A 19,336-nucleotide genomic window follows, 5' to 3' on the forward strand; every position below is an offset into this window, starting at 1 on the left:
ACAGTTCTTTTTGAACAGGGACTGCATTCGATTCATGTCTGCATCAGCCTCCCTGTTAACCGCCCATACACCTAGCATGAATGAGTGGATGGTGGAAGGATGGACAGATGGATGGATGGCTGGATGGAGTTGGTCAACACATGTAGTATGGGTGAATTGGGTGGACAAATGGATGTGTAGATGATAGCTAGCATATAGGACATGGATGGATCGTTGTCCTTAGAAGGATGAAGGATGGAGTGAATATACAGTTGCTGGATGATGCATGGATGGTTGTTAGTAGATGAATGAAATTTGTAGAAGAATGGATATTAGATTGATGAAAGGATATCGATGAATTGGATTGATTGGTAGATAAATGGATAATAAGATGATGAAAGGATGGATGAATGGATCATGCTTGGTTGAATGGACAAGTGAGTGCATACATAGTTATCCTAGAACACAACTGAGACAGAGTCTCTGAAAATCTAGAAAACTCAGCCACCACTGGGTAATAATTGAGGTAGTTTCTAAATTAGCCAAGACAAGTTGTGACAACCTTCTTGAAAATCTTTGTTCTTAATAATCTCATCCCTAATATTCAGGATGGTAGTTACCTCTGGGAATATGTCATGTTTCAATTTTTAATTTCTTAAACATATATCTGCAAACTAGAATGGAAACACAGTAAGTTATGATAGAGCAAGGGGATTATTACACAATTGTTCATTATGCTATTTTTTTGACTTTGCTAACGTTTCTGATATATCATGCCAAAAAACTCCAGAAATTCGCCATTCACATCCAGAGGCTGACATTGCTCTTGAGATGTGAGAAAGTGCCCCAACTAGATTTTCCGGGGTGAGGGTACAGTTGAAATGGTCAAGCCTGAGGCCAAGTTTACAGGGTGGGGGGCTTGGGCAGCCATGAGAATAGATACACCTACCATCTTCAGTGACGTCTCCAGGAGCTCGTCTTCTGTCTTCTGGCGCAGGCAGTCAACAATGACAGCCGAGCTCGTGGTTTTACACCCAGCTAAGATGGCAATTTGCTGTAGAGATCATGGGCAATAACAGAATTCAAGAGTGATATACCTTTCCTTGTTCAATAAAGAGCTGTTCCATCCCAACCTCAATTTCTAAAGGAAGCAGGGGTTGCAGAAAATACTCTGGACCAGTGGGTGTGGGTCCTCATCCCAGTTATGCCACTTACTCAGCCTCTGTGTCTGATAACTTATCTCTGTTCTAACAGGCACAACGATCTCAGAGCTGAATATCTAAGGAGAGACAGCAGGAGTGAGGCTAAGAGCATCAAGTCCAGAATCACTCTGTCCTGTTTCACATCTTGGCTCATCCACTTACTAGCCATTTGGATTCAGACAAGTAACTTACAAAGTGACCAGAGGAGAAGATGCAGATGGAGAGGAGGCAGGCTCCATGATGGTGGGGCTGTGGAGAGTGTGCACAGCTCCCCAGAGCCTAGTACAGTGTCCGACACAGAATCAGTGCTCAGGATGTATTTGTTGAATAAATAGAAAGATACAGGGGCTGGCCCAGTGGCGTGATGGTTCAGTTCACATGCTCCACTTCAGTGGCCCAGAGTTTGAAGTTTCAGATCCCAGGCACAGACCTACACGCTACTCATCAAGCCATGCTGTGGTGGTGTCTCACATACAAAATAGAGGAAGGTTGCCACGAACGTTAGCTCAGGGCCAATCTTCCACACCAAGAAATAGTACAGGGAGAAGTAGAGGAGAGAGAGAAAGAGTAAGAAAAAGAGTCTTAGATTCCCTTCATTTTGTCAATTTCTAGTGTCGATTTAATAGCAAAATCCAGCCCCATCTCTGCCAACTCTGTTTCCTTGAAATGACTTCTCCCTTCTCAACTTCAGCCTGGTCAAGTGGGCTTCTGTTGTTTATGTACAGAGAATTCTGAAAAGCATCCTCAAAAGTTTTAAAAATTCTTGGTGTCTTCCTTTCCTTTCCTCCTCCTCACCAGCCCCTTTAAGTCTGACTGCTGCCCCTATTGCTCCATGAAACCAGCTCTCACAGCCCTACATAAACGCCCCACATCACCGACTCCAGCAGGCTCTCCTCAGCTGAGCCTCCTGTGGCTCCCTCTTCCTTAGCTTCCTAACAGTCTCCAGATAAAGACAAAGTCCTCACCAGGGTCCTGTGCAGCACGGCCCCCGCAATGTCCCCATCCTCAGCTCACTCCAGGTTCCCTCTGCTCCTTCTGCCCTGGCCACATCAGCCTTTCTCGTTCTCTCTCCCTTTTGATACTTCCTCTTACTGCAGAACGTTTGCACATGCTATTACCTCTTTCTAGAATATGCTTTTCTCACCAAGTAAATTACTGTACCTTCTTCTTATCCCAACTCATTAGCCATTTTTTCAGAAACACTTTCTTGATGACCTCCCCTACTCAAGGGACTAAGTGCGATTTTAGATTCTGTTGTGACATCACATACCTCTGCTTTATTGCTCTTGTCAATGCGGACATTTTATAAGTTTATAATTTGTGTGATTATGTAATCATTAACCTGTCTCCTCCATGAGAACGGAAGTTTCATGAGGTTTCTAGACAGCTGGCTAGATCAAAATTATTTGTTGAGTAAGTGAGTGAATCAATGAATGAATTCTCCAGGAAGCACCCCCAGGCACAGGTCCTCAGGGAGGAGCCACATCAGGCCCACATGCTGCAGGTGGGTTCACCAGAACTCAGACCCTGAGAGGCAAAACACACAGTGACAGTCCACTGCCAGTGGCATGGTGGGACTGGCCCAACACCCCACCTTGGCTCACTTTGGGAAGCGTGGTCTGTGGACAGTGCTCTGAGCTGACAGTCCAGTATCATGAGCTTGAGTCCCAGCTCTGTCCCATCACTCTCTGACCTTAACCAGCTGCTTCCACTCTCTGCCCCAGGTTGCTCAGCTGGATAACTGGGAGGTTGGGTGACGTGTCTCCTTGCCTTTCCCACTCAGCCATTCTCACTTCTGTGATGCTTTGAGGGTGTCAGCTGGATTCCATAGCAGAAAGGCCCCTGAAGACTCCATGAGAGCGGAGCAAAGGGTGCAAGGAAGATCTAGTGTGAGACTCACCTGAGCTTCAGCCTTCGAGTCCTTCTTGACCAGGCAAGTAGTGAGGGCCACGCCACTCTCAGAGATGGCCCGGTGGAAGAGGTTCTTGGCCAGTGGAGATAACACCTGGGAGGGAAGCGGAGAGGAACAACGTTCATGCTTGGGGAGGGGTCTGTAAGAACTGTGTCTATCGACAGCTCTCCCCTGACCCCTTCCCCTCGAACCCTGGCATGCAGTGGACATTACAGCTTCTTACTTGCCCTGGCCTGTTCCCCAGACTGACCCTGGGACCTGGCTTCTCCAGGAAAACCTCCCTCAGCTGGAGGCAGCCAGGAGCACAGAGTGAGGGACAGAACAGGAAATGTGTGGCATGTGTTGATTATAACAATCAAAGTATCCGAATGATGCTTAGCAATTCCTTGCAATACTTTAAGACACAGTACTGATTGTGTATTTGCATTGCTCAGAACATATACTAGGAAAGATAATCATGGAGGCACACAACGACTACTAAGAATTCTCTTTTGTTTAAAAGGGTGAAAATTGGAAATAATCCAAGGATCCAATATTATGACTTGGGTAAATAAGCTATTTTTCATTGTTACCATGGAATACTACGTGACTTTAAAAAATAAAATTTTATAAGTGTACTTCATGGTTAGGGAAATGTTGATGGTGCATTAGAACGTTAAGAAGATCTTTTTGTTTAAGCAAATCCTGGATAGGTAGATAGATAGATAGACAGATAGAAAGATAGACAGAGAGACAGATGGATGGTAGATGTTAGATAGATAGATAGGGTGAGTCATGTGAAAAGTCGTGTCATGTATCTCAAAATGTCCACCCTGAGTTTCCCTGTATAATGGGATTACGGAGGACTCTTCTATAGGGTTATCTGTACTTTTCTTTTTTCACCTCTTTAGATGATATAAAACCATTGCCAACTGAGTATCAACTATGAAACGAAAACATGTTTTAAAAATATACTAATAGAGCTGACCCTCTGCTGCACTCTGAGGCAGCTGAAGGATTCCTCACCCCTCCTAGCATCTTCCAATCTGGTTTTCCATCCTTAATTCCCTCATGTCTCCCTAAGCCCCACCCTATCAGTAAGATATCCCAAGCTCCCAGGTCATGTCCATGTTGCACATTCCCTGTCCCATTCCTCCCCATCCCACCTTCTGACCCCTCCTCATTCTTACGTACTTCCCTCAGCACAGGTGCATCTATCAGTCCAGAGACTGCTGCCCACCCTCTTGGGCATGGACAAGACATAAGACAACCTCAGAAGATGCCGCGGACCTGTTCTTAGTGCTCATGCCCCCCTGATATGTAGATCAACCTTCAAAAGTGGAGGTTGTTACAATAATCTAGGTCGGCTTGGTTCAAGCCAAACCACAACACTCTGCCCATCTCTCAGGGTTGATTTCCCTTGTTCATAAATGATGCCTACCCCTACTTCCAAGAGAAGTGAAGGGAGTCCTAATGGCAAAATGATCGGGAAGAAGAGGGAGGGCTCAACCAAGTGAGAGAGGGGAATGTCATTTCTGCACCTGCAGCTGCAGATTCTTATGGGCCCAGCATACTAAGCTGAGTCTGAGCTTCCTGGGGGCAAAGGACAGTGTTGTCTTAGCTCTCCACCATCTGATACTCTGCAGAGTGGAGTCAGTCTTGAATCCATATCTTGTAAATAAAGGGGCCCATGGCTAGATTGGCTGGTCTCTGACAGGTCCCATCAGGAGCCACATCAGACCAGGAACACTTACAAGAACAGAGACACTTTCACCTCCTGCTGACTCTCCAAAGACGGTCACGGAGCTTGGGTCTCCTCCAAAGTTGGCAATGTTTTCCTGGACCCAGCGCAGTGCGGCCACCTGGTCCAAGTGACCCCAGTTTCCTGGGCTGTGTTCGTCCCCTGTGCTGTGAGTAAGAGAACAGGCTGGAGGAGAAGCAGAAACATTATGGCAAGTCTCTCAGGACCACAGATGGGGCTGGGGACTCTAGGTGAGCCTTCTGGAATAAGATGAGGCTTCCACTGCCCTGATGCAGGGGTCTCCACGTGCCTTCCACTTCTGTAGCATTGTTCTGTTGTGGGCTCTACATTCCTTCATGTGGCTTCTATTTATACAGCATCAGCTATGTGCAAAGACTGTTCTAAGAGCCAGGAGCACATCTGAGAGCAAAATAGGCAAACCTCTGACTACACAGAGCTCACATTATGGATCATAAACAAATAAAGAGATAGATATAGAATATGATGTCAGGTACTGAAAGTGCTTTCAGGAGAAATAAAATCTGGTAAGAGAAAGGCAGGGGTGGGGCAGTGGGCTCCTATCTCAGATCACACGACACATCTCTTTGGTGCTGTGGCATTTGAGTAGAAACCTGAATGAGTCTGCACAGAGCCTTGCAAGTATCCAAAGAAGGGAATTCCAGGTGGAAAAAGACCGGCAAGTGCCAAGGGCCCAGAGTCCAGTGAACAAAGTGCGAATGTAAGACATGCAGCTATAGAGGGCCCTGCGGGCCTTGGTGAGGACATCAATGTCATTGTCAGGAGGGAAGTCACTGCAGGGGAAGGACATCATTCCATTTATGTCTTACATGGTCAGTCTGGATACTGTGCAGATCAGACAGGGTATAAAGTATCAGGATCATAGAAGTGGCCGTTGTTACAGTGCTCCAGGTAAGAGGCACAGAAGGCTTTGATTGGGGTTGGCGGAATGATGGCAGTGAGAAATGCTCGGATATTGAGTGAATCTTAAAGGTGGAACCAAGACGATTTGCTGAATCGACTGGATGTGGGAAGTGAGGAAAAGATCAGAGTCGAGGCTGACCACAAGGTTTTGTGTGTGTGTGTGAGGAAGACAGGCCTTAACTTAACATCTATTGCCAATGTTCCTCCTGTTTATTCTCCCCAAAGCACCCCAGTATATATGTGTTTATCCTAGTTGTAGGTTCTTCCAGCTCCTCCATGTGGGGCACCAGCTCATCATGGCTTGATACGCGGTGCTAGGTCCACACCCAGGATCCAAACCAGCAAACCCCGGGCTGCCAAAGAAGAGCACATGAACTCAGTCACTCGGCCATAGGGCAGGCCCAAACCACAAGGCATTTATCCTCAGCATCCAGAAGAATGGAGCTGCCAGCAGCTGAGCAGGGGATGCTGTGGGGAAAGTAAGAGTGTTTTGGGGGTAGGGGCGCGAGAGTGAAGGGTTTAGTTTGTCCCTTTAAGTGGGAGGTGCCCTTAGACGTCTAGTGGAGACAGCAGGAGGTAGAAGGAGATAGTTAGTGATGTGCATCTGGGTTTCAAAGAAGACTTTGGGGCTAAAAACAGGGAGCTGTGGAAGTGCCCCCTGAGGTCACTCGGGACAGCAGTGGACATGGAGAGGGAGACACGCGCAGAGGCCCGAGGACAGGGAGGAGGAGGTCCGGTGAAGAGGCAGAGGAGGAGCAGTCCATGAGGTCGGAGGCGGCCCGGAGCCGACAGAGGCAGCATTCCAAAAGGGTGTGAACCATCATGTGTGGATGCTGCCAAGACTATGTGTGGATATTTGCCAAGGTAGGGTCAAGAGCTGGTGGGTCATTGGTGACCTCGACCAGAACAGTCTGGTGGTGTAGTCGGGGTGAATAGCTGACGGGTTTGGCTATAGGGGAGACTGGGAGGAGAGGAAGCGGGAAGGGCTAATGTAGCAGTTTAACTGTAATGAGGAGCAGACCCCTCACGTGCACCCCTCACCCACCTCAGCATACTCTGCATGTCATGGGTGAAAGGGATGGGGAGTCTTAGTGAAGGCAATACTTCCTGGGACATGACTCACCTGGGATAACCCACCCCACCTCCCTAGGCCTTTCTAGGAAGACGTCCATCCCTCCCCCAGCCTGCCCATCAGCCATCTCAGGGTCAGAGATGCTGCAGCCTGTGATTTCAGAAAAGACTCACAGTGACTGTGTCCTGAGGGAAACCTGGTTCTGTTTCCATGGAGACTTGATGGAGAAGACTCTAGCCTTGACTCATGCATGAGCCAAATGCAGAAGAACATGGGGTGAGAGGGCCTGAAATACCTCCTAGGAGGGTTCTCTATCCAAGTCGGAAGCTCCATCAACCTCCCCGTTCTGGGCACCCATTCCTTCACCCTGAGCATTTACCGAGCTCCTGCCATGATTCTGCTGTTCATTACTTTGTCGTGAGAGGTAAGATGTAACAACTACTGCTCTAACGACGGTGGGGCAGGCTAAGTGTCATTTTAACGGTGTGCAATGTTCCGGGGCAGAAAAGCTAAAAAGGAGGCGATGATTATTTCAGAGGAGATAACATTTGACTTGGACCTTGCAGAATGAATAGCACCTTGTCAGGTAGAAGAGGCATCCCAGGCAGAGGGAACAGCACATGCAAAACAAGCAGGTGGACCAGTGTGCCTGGGAATGAGAAGGGACGTGGAGCCAAATTATGAAGGGACTTGGGTGCCTCACCAGGGAATTTAGTAAAGATCCCCTTGAGGGCTGACGTGGCCAGAGCAGGGTCCTAGCACCCTCAATCTGAGGGCCAATGTGCAGTCAGGGTAGTCCAATATCTTACCTGAAGAATCCCCAGATGCCCAGGCGGTACTGAATGGTCACCACCACCACGTTTTCATAGGCAGAGAGGGCCAGCCCATCATAGTCTGATGCCCTACCTACCATCAGACCACCTCCGTGGATCCACACCATCACCTGCACAGGGAGGACAAAACCATACTGGATATAGGAAGCAGAGCTGGGAAAGACCTCAAGAGGTTGTCTGGTTTGGTCACCTACCTCTTGGCCATGACTCAAGGAGGCCTGAAATCCACTAGTCCCCACCAAAGTTGGAACAGGTAGTCACTCTCCTCCTCCACTCTCCCAGCTGAGGCCCAGGCCACCAGCCCACTCAATGCACCCTAGCTGCCCCTGCCTGACTCCCCAGCCCCACTGCCACCTCCTCCAAGGGCTATTTGAGAGGGTTATGCTGAGAACACCATCGTGGGAACAGCCAAGCCTAAGAGTGTCATCTTCTCCCCAACACTCCCATCGTCCTCACGCCTGGACCCCTCACCCACCTCATCATACTCTGCATGTGGCAGCCCCTGTATATCAGCTTTATCCTTGTTACCTCATTTGTGGTGAATTAAACTTCTCACATGTTAATCATTATCTCAAGAAGTACACATGCGCCCAGTGGTAGCTCTTTCTTACATTCTTTCCCTCTGCCTCCTCTGCTTCCCCAAATCCAACTGGTCTTCCAAAGCCCAGCCTAGAAGCTTCCTCCTCGAAGAAGTCTTCAATCATTTGATTAACATATCTGAGAACCAAGTCAAGGGACTGTGATATGAATTGAGGATGAAAGTGCACAAAAAATTCATGAGTCATGGTTCTTGCATTTAAAGAGGTCATATAGCAAGGAAATGAGAGTGGTTAAGATCATCATATTGCAATAATTTTGTTAATTAAAAAAAGAACTCATGACATGAACTATGTGCCAAGTATCTCTCTAAGCACTTTACCATAAAACACCCATGAAGTAGGGACTACCATTGTTCCATTCAACAGATAGGGAAACTGAAGCCCTCAACCTGCCCGAGGTCACACGGCTAATAAGTGGTATAAGCAGGATATGAACCCAGGCAGTGTGGCTCCAGAGTCCACATGGTGAGTCACTAGTACACTGCATCCAGTGGCCATGAGCAGTAGATCAGCTGTTAGGATAGGAGTAATATCTTAACTTTATGAAAATTAATAAACAGAACCCTGATTTAAAGTGAAGTTGGAAGGCCAGAAGAGAGAACTCTCATGCAGGTGCCACTCAGTGCACACTACAGACCCCAACAGGAAGAGACATACTTTGCATCCCCAATAGTAAGCAATACTACTTACTAGCCCAGGAGAAGGAAGAGGAAATTCCTCCTTGCTCAGCAACAGCTCAGCCAATAGGAGATCGCCATAGCACAGTCAATGAAAAGCCACTATACTTTGAACTCCCAGTCTCCACCAGTGGACTCAGTTTACAACAGCCCCTCTCAACTTCATAGAAGAGCATTTCTCTTCTTTCTTTCTTTGGACTTGCACACAGTTCTCCATAGACCACATGTCCCAAATCACAATTCTTTGCACTTCTTGAATAAACCTATTCTCCTAGTAAAATAACTGGCTGTTTATTTGTTTTAGACCAACATTATTTGGTGACCCATATGGGGATTCAGAGAAGAGCCCCGACAACTCCAACGTTGGTGGGCAAACAGGTGAAGTGCCCACAGAGCCCATTGAGGTTGCTGCTTTCTCATCTATCCTGCAGTTGAAGGGTAAGTTTTCTCCTGAATCTTGAGCTGTACTCTCTTTGCATTTTGACCCTCTCCAGACCTTATTTGGGACCTCTCCTTTCTGTATGGAAGTCCAAGAATCAGCCCCAGAAAAGGAAAAACAAGCTTGGAATTTCAACAATTGTTCATTTGATAAAAAGAGAAAGCTCTGCTGTGGGCCAAATAACACCCCAGTCCTACGACAGACTCTCATTCCTCCCCACTGTACATGCATTGAGTCATTGGTCCACCAACAAAATAATAGCACTCACGAATCAAAATTGGTGGGAAAATTTTAATAAGTCTGCAAAAATCGTCTACTTCTCTTATCCCATTTTTCCACAGCACAATCCACTGAAGTCTGTGTGCACTGCTCTCGGACATGTAAAGTGCCTAACAGGCCATTTGAGGCTTGGTAAATGGATTTCATACAGTTTCCCCCGTCTCATGGATAAACATGTTTTCCTCATGGTCTTTAAGTTTTCTCACTGGAGTCGAGCCTTCCCCTGTAGACAGGTTACTGCCACTTCCATGGCTGAAGTCCTTTTGAAAAAAGTTATTCCTGCCTGGGGTACCCCTCTTGAACTTTACTGCGGTTGAGAATCCATTTTACCGGTCAAGGGTTCCAAGAAGGCTGTGCTTTTTGGCAGGTTTTACAACACGTTCACTGTGCTTACTACCCTCAATCGTCTACTTTAATTGAATGCATTAACGGCATTATGAAGATTCCATTGGCAAATTTTGTAGAGATTCTCCAAATGCCTTGGTCCAAAGCATTGCTTTTTGTCCTTCTAAATCTCAGGTCCACCCCTTTGGGAACTCATAAACTCTCACCCTTTGAGACAGTCCCAGGATGGCCAATGCACCTGGTCCCTGACTCTTTGATCTGGAGCTGATAGAAGGAGATATAATTCAATGTTGTAATGGCCCAACTGATTTTATCAAAAATAACCTTCTCTGGTAGAGCAATCTTTTCACACTGCGCTCCAAGGGGGTGAAGACCTTAAGCATCACACCTGGCAATCTGGAGATTTCCTCTGTTGGAAAAGACCCCTCCAGAGATACTCTCTTCAACCTGGCTGGAAACGTCTCTATCAGGCACTGCTAACTAACTCTCGTGCTGCCAAACTCCAGGGAATAGGCTCCTGTGTTCATGTGACTCCTCTAAAGAAAGCACCAAGTCCTGAGTGGACCTGCACTCTACCTGGTAACCTGAAGGTACAGATTTCCCAGAATGGAAGGAGAAGACATCTGATGAGACAGTTTCTCAAGATGTCAAGACCAGGCCTATCAGAAGGACACACACAGACTTAGGTGGGAAATGCCTGAGAAATCTCCCTCCTACACCTCCTCGTTACTCGAGTGAGACCACAGAAGGTTTCCAGTCTGTTCACTTTCCCTCTGATGTGGGACACAACATCCAGAAAGGTCCTTCCTGGCATCGAGGGACAAAATGCCACTGAATTCAGAAAAACCTGACACTTCATCACCAATGATTTCAGAGAAAAATCTTGATCAAAAGGGAAAATGTCAAAATTAATAAGCAGTAACCTCATTTGAAATGGAGTCAGGGGGCCAGAATGGAGAATTCTCATGCGCGTGCCACTCAACGAACACTACAGACCCCAACAGGAAGAGGCATACCCTGCAACTCCAACAGCAAGTGGCATTGCTTACTACCCCAGCAGAAGAAATAAGAAATTCCTGCTTTCCCAACAAGACCTCAGCCGAAGAAAGACGGCCATAACTCAGCCAATGAAAAGACACTGCACTTCGAAAGCCCAGTCTCCTCCAATGGACTCTGTTTACAACAGGCCCTCCCAAATTCTAAAAGAATGTTTCTCTCCTCTGTTTCTCTGCATTCGCACAAGGTCAGCCATAGACTGACTGCAAGTCCTGAATGACATTCGCTTGCTGTTCCTGAATAAACCTGTTCAGCTTGTGAAGCAGCTGGCTGCTTGTTTTAGTTGAACACCTTCAGCTCTAACTAATGTGTCAGGAGTGCCTGACATGCATACGTCGCCAGGCACAGACACGCAGCTGGATGTTCATCACTGAACACTCCTATGTGAATATCCCGGATTTGAGGAAACAGAGCCAGGTGTCTCAGCTAGTAAAAGGCAGAATCAGGATTTCAGCGGAGACTGTAGTTCCAGGAGCTGTGTCCATAACTAGAGGTCTCCTGCCTGCAGGTTCCAGAGCCCCTGTTCCTCCCACACCTCCGATCCCTCCCTGGCTCCAAGTGGAGGGGCTGAGTCTGAGTTATCTCTGAGTGAAGGCTGAGCCAAGGTTCGGGCAGTAGAGATTTGCTGACGTTAGTCTCTCTCTGTGCAGCTGAAATGGGAGGACCCTCGAAGGCAGAGGCTGCTTAGTAACAGTATCGTGTTCCTGCCTCCTCTTACCCCCCAAGTCCAGCTAAGTGTAGGCAATGAGTACATAGCAGAAGAAGAAATGAATGAATAAGTGAATGAAAGAATGAGTGAACCTTTGTCCCCACCACATGCAGTACAACTTTTGGTCACAAGTTCACAGATGCCCTCCTCCACTCCTGGGCATCCTGCCAGGTGTGTGCTGGGAGATTCCAGGGTGCTCACGCACCTCCCTTCTTCACCTCAGGGATCCCCTCCTTTCCAGAAGACCCTTCCCACACTCCAGCCTGAGTCTGGAAGCTGACCCCATCTCTTGGCCTCCCTTTATTCTGGAAATGCTGACTCACTGGGTCATCAGCTCATGCCAAAGACAATTAGGGAGGGCAATTAGCCACAAGAAAATCCCTGATAGTTGGCCAAGGAAAGTGCTAAGCAAGAGATAAGCAAAGAAATTGCTTCTTGGATTGACCCGGGCTCTGCCTCTATGCTTCCCTAACAGGATATCGTCAGAGACTGATTTTTGTGTGCTGAGTGAGGACAGGCTACACACAGGCTCGGTTTCCTAGTCTGTGTCAAAGAGCACTAGTGTGAAAATCAGAAGACTGATGCTCTTGTTGTGCCAACCCTACTGTGTGACCTTGTCCCTTGCCTTCCCCTCTCTGGGCCTCAGTGTCTCTCTCTGTAAAGGAAGTGTTAGGTTGTTGGCCCATGTCTAAGATTCCTTTCAGTTCTAACATTACTGGAAATTATGTCTTAGCTGCTCTGGGCATCAGATTCCTAATCTAGCACCAACAATAATCATGCTTCTTCTTCTAGTAGCATAGGAAAACTTGGAAAAATGGAAAGGTAGATTACAGATGCACAGCAAACTCCCCAAAAGATCCTATGCCTGTCACTAGTGGAAACTGAGGTTGAAAGGGAGCAGAATCTGCCACCCCAAAATATGCCATTTTGCTATACTGATTATTTTGACATAAACATACTTAAGAAAATTACTTAGGACACAGCAAGTGCAAGAAGGACACTCTAACCCTCTTTTGTCTCCTGAGAGCAGGAAGTAAATCTCCCATGTGAAGTGCACCTCCCTGCACCCGAGGGTGAATGGCATCCTTATCACCAGAGATGAGGAAGTCAAGGCTGAGAAGGCTGTAGAAACAACCTTTGTCACTTTCTCTTTAATTTGATAGCCCAACTGAAGTCCCTTTGCTTTATCAAATCTGCACGAATGTTTCTCTGTCTAGAAGGTATAAAGTCTGCTTGCTCTGGCCACGTTTTTGAGTCTCATATTTTGATGAGCTCCTGAAGGTACAAAATTAAGTTTCTATTTCCCCTGTTAATCTGTCTTGTGTCAATTTAATTAACAGGCCAGCCAAAGAATCTAGAAGGGAAGAAGGGAAAAGTTTTCATCTTCTGCAGCTTCCTGTGGTCACGGAGGTCCGGCTGTGGTGGGTTAGGAAAGCCCTGGGGCCCCTGAAACAGCCATGGCTGGTGGTGGCCCCACCCCAAACTGCCTTCATCCTCTTCCAGTCTCCACCAGAAGATACTGGAGGGCTGGAACTCACCAGCCTTGATCAGTGGTATCCACTGCTTACCGGCAGCCTGCTTTTCTTTGTCAAGTCAGCGGGGGTGTAAATATTTAGGTAAAGACAGTCTTCAGAAATCTGGAAAGCAATCTTCTCCTTTCCGAAGGTAACAACATCTGAGGTCATTTCCACTAGCGCTGGGTCCTGGGAGCACCTGGGAGGGGGAGGAAAAGAAGAAGTCCTGAGGCTCGATCAGAGCTAAGCAAGGAGATGTCTCCTATGGTCAGGCTGGGCCTTGGACTAGGAGGGTTAGATCTGTAGCAGTTTTGTTCACATTCAAGATACTGGAAGGGTTAGGACGTTGCTTGGGGATTTGGGAGGGGGTCCTGGGACTCACTAAGGCCTTGCAGAACTGTGTATAGTGAGGAGGCCAGGCACCTGTCCCCTTCCCAGAGCCTTCGGGATGCCCTGGGTCAAGGAGAGGAGGCTGCCTCTACACCTGGGAGAGGACCATTTCCTGCATGCCCTGGACACAGTCTGGCTCCCCACTGGCCTCCATACATTGGGATGCAGTGTGACCATGTTTCTCCACCAGGTAAACCAGGTGTTCTAGTCCCAGGAGACCTCCATAAACCATGAGAAGTCACTCAAATGGCAGACATTGAGGGCGGACAACAGGTGCGGGAGGAAACATTTAGGAGGCAACATTAAAAGAACTGTGTTCTAGTCCTGCCTCAGCCACTAATATGCTGGGTGACCTTGAGTGAATTCCTTCCCAGCTCTGGGCCTCAATCTTCCAGTTCTTGATGAGAGGAGTTATTTCTATAAGGCTCTTGCATCCCTGAAATGCCAAGATTCCATCATCTACCTCTCCCAGGCAAGTGCTGTTGGTAGCCCTAATAACAGATCTTAAAGATCCAACATAGATTATAATTGGTAACATTTACTGAGTCCTCCCAGCATGCCAGGTGTTGTTTTCAGTGCTCCATATGTGCTGTTTCATTTAATCGTCAAGTCAGCCCCATGACATAGGTGCTCTTACTAACCAGATGTTATAGTCAAGAAAATAGAGGCAAAGAGAAGTTAGAAATCCTCCCTTCACACAACCAGAAAGATCCATACTATGGAGTGCTTATATTTCCAAGGACATTATAAGCAACAGTTCCTGATCTCAGTGCACCCAGAAGGCAGGCATCACTGCCCTGGTGTGTAGATGAGGTGGCTGAGGCGCTAAGGTGCTTGGACGTCCCAGCTGTCAAGTGGCAGAGTCAGAGGCTGCAAAGATGACTTCCTGATCTCTCCCCTGGGAGAAATTTCGCTGGATCCCTGAGAGCAAGGGGCCTAATATTCATAAAAGAAGAAATTCAAATGTCAAAGAAGGGATCAACGCTAGTATTCATACAATGCTGAATAAATAGCAAAATTATGTATATGTAATTGTGGTGATGATAATAATAATTATTTTGCCAACACATTAGCCAAGAAACAATTTTTAATGACCCCTGGCATTGCCAAAGGTCCAGTGAATGGAGGGTTTTGTATATTAATAAAAGGAGTGTGGTTGGAACATTTCTGAAGGGAAATTTAGCGAAAGGTGCATATTCTTTCACCCAGAAATGTCATTTTTTAAATCTTATGCAAAAATATACATGAGTGTGCAGAAAGCTTTAGCTTCTGGACGTCCATCAACAACAAGAAGGACCCACAACTAAAATATATAACTATATACTGGGGGGATTTGGGGAGAAAAAGCAGAAAAAAAAAGGATATTCAACAGAGTGCTATTTTTATGATCAAAAACATCAAGAATGACTCAGGGACCACAAAAAGAGGTTGGGTAAATAGATTGTGATTCCACATCTAAGTTAAAGTAGCTTTTAAAAGTTAGGCTGTGACGTTTAATGACAAGGATGATGCTCATGATACACTGATAAATGAGCAAAGCAGCATCCAAAATTTCCGTGTAGTGTGACATGATGCTGTAACTGATAATAAGAAATATAGATTTGGTCTTGCTCCAGTTTCTGCCACAGAGCTCCTAAAACCCTTGGAACTTTATAAGTGATGACAGCTATAAAGGTGTCTTTTGGTATATTAATGAAGTGACTTTCAGACCTCACCTAAGGATATGGGCTGGTGGCCAGGAGAACCAACCAGTGATGAGAGGTTTGGAACTTTCAGTCCACTGCCCTGACCTCTGGGGAAGGGAGAGGGGCTGGAGGTGAAATCAAGGGTCACTGGCAATCAATCATGCCTCTGCAATGAAACCTCCATAAAAAACCTAAAGGACGGGGGTTCAGAAAGTTTGCAGGTTGGTGAACCGGAACCCTTCCCCATGCCACTGTGCCAGGCCCCAAACTGCACAAGGAGAGAAGCTCCTTGCTTCAGGACCTCACTCTGTGTATCTCTTCCTCTGCCTGCAGATTCGTATCCTTTAATATTCTGCATAATAAACCAGTCATCTGGCAAGTAAACTAATTCCCTGAGTTCTGCAAGCTGCTCTAGCAAAGCAATGGAACCGGAGCTGGGGGTCATGGGAACCTCCAATTTACAGCCAGTCCATCAGAAGCACAGGTAGCAACTGGGACTTGCGAATGACGTTTGGACCTGAGGATAACCTTGTGGGACTGAGCCCCTAACCTGTGACATCTGATGCCATCCTCTGGTAAACACTGTCAGAATGGAGTTGAACTGTAGGCCACCCAGCTGGTGTCTGCTCAATAACCATGTGTTGAACAGAGGGCTCTAGAATGCTCTGAGAGTTCTGGAGTATCTCTAAGGATCTACAGTGTCTTCAGGATTCCAGAACAAAATATGAGCCACTCGGAGGATGGCCTTGTCTCCTTCCTGCGTCACTTTGAGGCACACACCCACTGAAAGATGCCAAAGCACCCGGCTTACATGGGAGGGTAGGAGGTGGTGTTCTTCACGAAGGGCCATGGGTCTGCAGGCTGTGGCGGAGCAAACCTCAGGGATCCCAGGGGGGGTTTGGCAAAAGGGACCCCCAGGAAAACAGCCATGGGCTGTGGAAATGCTTCCAGGCTGACGTGCTTGCCCAGGATCTTGCCCTGTGCGGTGTCCACCACAGGCGGCGAGGATGGGTGCCCTGCGGGACAGCGAGAGGAAGTGAGACACGTCAGCGGTGAAAGGTTTGACCCGGATTCTGGGGGTGTTGCCACTCTCATCATGTGACCTTGAAAGAGTCACCTCAACTCTCTAGGCCTCAGTTTCTTCTTATGTAAAAGGGAGGGGAGGTTAACTGTCCTTCCTAACTCCCAGGGCTGTCTTAAGGAGCAAATTAGAAATGGAGGTAAAACAGCATCAAGTGAGAAGGAAATGCAAGAAGGAGAGCTGCTGGGAGTGAAGCAGACATTGGGGTTGCACTCTCACGAGCCCTGAAGACAGTTATCCACGAGGATCCTGGCGCTGAGCTGCGTGCTGGATGGGAGGATGGACAAGAGGCGGCCCCTCTTCTCAGAAGCTCTGAGCCTTGTGGGGAGAATGAGCCACATACACGCTCGACCCTACTGCTGGGGAGAAAGCGGTCAGTGTCCTGAGAGAGGGACCAGTAAGGTCCTGCAGGAGTTAGCAAAGGAAGCAAGGGCTTATGATTGGTGGCATCCTGGAGGAGAGGACCTTAGAATCGAGACTTGCAGTAGAGGAGGACTGAGCAGGGGAAGATAAATGAGGGGGAATAAAGGTGTAGAGCAGAGAAGAGAATGTGCCGAGGTGAGGCTCTGAGACAACAAAAGGCAAGGCCTGCCGGAGGAAGAGTGACGGCCCATGTGAGTCAGAGGGAGTCTATGAGGAGTGGAAAATAACCTGGGGTGAGAATGGTTCATGTCTGGGAGGGCCTTGAATGCCAGGCTAAGGATTTGGGCTTTATTGTGGGTAAATGAGCAGCAATGAACTGTTAGAGTATGGGAGAGTGACACCATCAGCTTGAGGAGGATTCTTCTGGCGGCTCTGAGCAGGGTCGTCCAGAGGGGCTGAGACTGGGGTCAGATCCCCATCTGTTCCATTCTTGTGGAGCAGACAGCCCTTCCTCACTGAGCTGAAGTTCCTCCCCTGAAGCTTCCACATCAGCCCTGCTTCTACCTGCTGTGGCCCGTCCTGAGCTCCCATGTGGCAGCGGCCTTGCAGACCCCTGAGCCTGCCCATCCCTCAGGCCTTCTCTTGTCCGTCCTCAGATGGTTCAAGCATTCCTTGTAGGAAATGATGTCTAGCCTCTCATCCTCCCAACTGCTCTCCTTTAGATGTAGATGAAAGGGCTGCATCTCCCTCAAAGTGTTTGACCAGAGCAGAAAGTATAACCCAGATTTGTTCTGAAAGAAGAATATCTAATGCTAACCTTCAGGAGAGATGAAGTGGACAGGAGCCAGATGCCAAGGGTGACAAAGTGGGCGATGGGGTGAGAGGCATCAGCCATAGTGGTAAGAGCAGCAGTTACCATGTGTGTTATAGGTAATGTTAATATACTGAGCACTTCCTCTGTGCTGATGTGCATTCCAGATCAGCTAAATTAATCTTCACAAAAGCCTTTCCAGGTAGGTGTTCTTATGCCCTCTTTACAGATGAGGAAGCTGACAAAATGGAGGCACCCGGTATGCACTTTCTGAAGATGGAAATGGGATGGCCTTGCCAAGTGGTGACTATTGGTAAAGGAATGATCTCCCCTAATTTCATTCTTCCTCTGCCCTGACACTCAGTTTCAGGACTCCCATGATGTCACACCACCAAAGAAAATATAAAACGTGAATGGAGCCTGGGTTGTCAATACAGTAATGGCCAGAGTACTGGCTGTGGATTCAGGAGTCGCAGATAGATTCTTGACCATGATATTCCTTTCTTCTAAAGAGTGGTCCTGAACTAACATCTGTTGCCAATCTTTTCCTTTCTTTCTTTTTCTCCCCAAAGGTCCCCAGTACATACTTGTATGTTCTAGTTGTAGGTCCTTCTGGCTGTGCTATGTGGGACACCGCCTCAGCATGGCTTGATGAGCCGTGCTAGGTTGGTGTCCAGGTTACAAAGTGGTGAAACCCTGGTCCGGCAAAGCTGAGTGTGCAAACTTAACCACTTGGCCATGGGTTCAGCCCCAGATCATGACTTTCCAGCTGTTCTTGGACAACAACGTTTCCCTTCTGAGTGTCAGTATGTCAATCTATTCAATGGGATAGACGCATCCTAAGGTCCCTTGCTGCTGTCTTGTATTAATCACAGCTTTTATTTTCTCCATTGCGATGCTTTGACATCGGGGGCCGTGCTGACCCTGGAGGGACCGCCCCTCCCAGACTCAGCGATTCCTAGTGGCAGGAATCAGCTTGCCTTTCCAGTGAGCCAGAGCCCACACCCCGACCACGTTCTTTATCAGGTTCCTACCTTAGGCACACCAGGGCCAGGCACCTGACAACTGCGGAAAACCCCCAGGCCCTAGAGCCTGTTGAAATTGTTGAGTTTGCCAACCCTAATCCTGCTTATCCTGCCTCACCCCTTTCTTCCCACAGCACCCAGGAAGAAGTCTCTTGTCCTCAATTCCTCCTACTCCCTCTGCCTCCCACCCACCCGCTCCTTCACATTGTGGCCACCATGGTGGTGACGTGCCCCCTCCCCCTGGGAACTGTGAGTAACAAACTGTCTTTGCAATGGCAATCGGCTTCTGGTCTAATGGTCTTACTATATCTCAAATTTCCATTAATACACTATATTTTAAAACAACTTCTTTATTTACGAATCCTTTTTTTGCTCTCTCTCCATATCAGGCACTGTGTTCTTTAGAAACAATCACCCACTTCCTCCTCACAACAGCTCAGTGAGGCAGGTACTATCATCATCCCCATTTTAGAGAGGGGCAACCAAGGCTCACAGTAGTGAAGTAAAATGCCCAAGGACACACAGCTACTAAGTGCTGAGCTGGGACTAGAATCCACACACTTCTGCCCCAGAGTCGATACTAAGCTTCTGCTAAACCACTTTCCCTGATTTGGCCATATTCAGACTAATATCATTGGGAAAATAAAACGAGCTCTCCAAAGTCCTCATCCGGGGTCATGAGGTTAGCTGGTGCCCTCCTGCA

At 47.6% G+C, this 19,336-nt stretch overlaps 1 protein-coding gene across 2 annotated transcripts in view; it reads right to left on the reverse strand.

Annotated features, from left to right (window-relative positions):
• LOC123275669 (liver carboxylesterase-like) overlaps window positions 1-19,336 on the reverse strand; it is a 31,596-nt gene that overhangs the window by 11,880 nt on the left and 380 nt on the right. The window contains exons 2-7 of one of the 2 annotated variants that reach the window (XM_070500739.1): window positions 16,165-16,369; window positions 13,333-13,477; window positions 7,637-7,770; window positions 4,827-4,980; window positions 3,082-3,186; window positions 929-1,033 (exon numbers count right to left, since the gene is read on the reverse strand). In XM_070500739.1, coding sequence (XP_070356840.1) covers window positions 929-1,033; window positions 3,082-3,186; window positions 4,827-4,980; window positions 7,637-7,770; window positions 13,333-13,477; window positions 16,165-16,369 — 848 coding nt within the window. The remainder of the gene's footprint in view (window positions 1-928; window positions 1,034-3,081; window positions 3,187-4,826; window positions 4,981-7,636; window positions 7,771-13,332; window positions 13,478-16,164; window positions 16,370-19,336) is intronic. The other variant, XM_070500740.1, reaches the window with a different exon arrangement.

The sequence above is a fragment of the Equus asinus genome, chromosome 28 (genome assembly GCF_041296235.1).
Source record: "Equus asinus isolate D_3611 breed Donkey chromosome 28, EquAss-T2T_v2, whole genome shotgun sequence".
Lineage (NCBI taxonomy): Eukaryota > Metazoa > Chordata > Mammalia > Perissodactyla > Equidae > Equus > Equus asinus.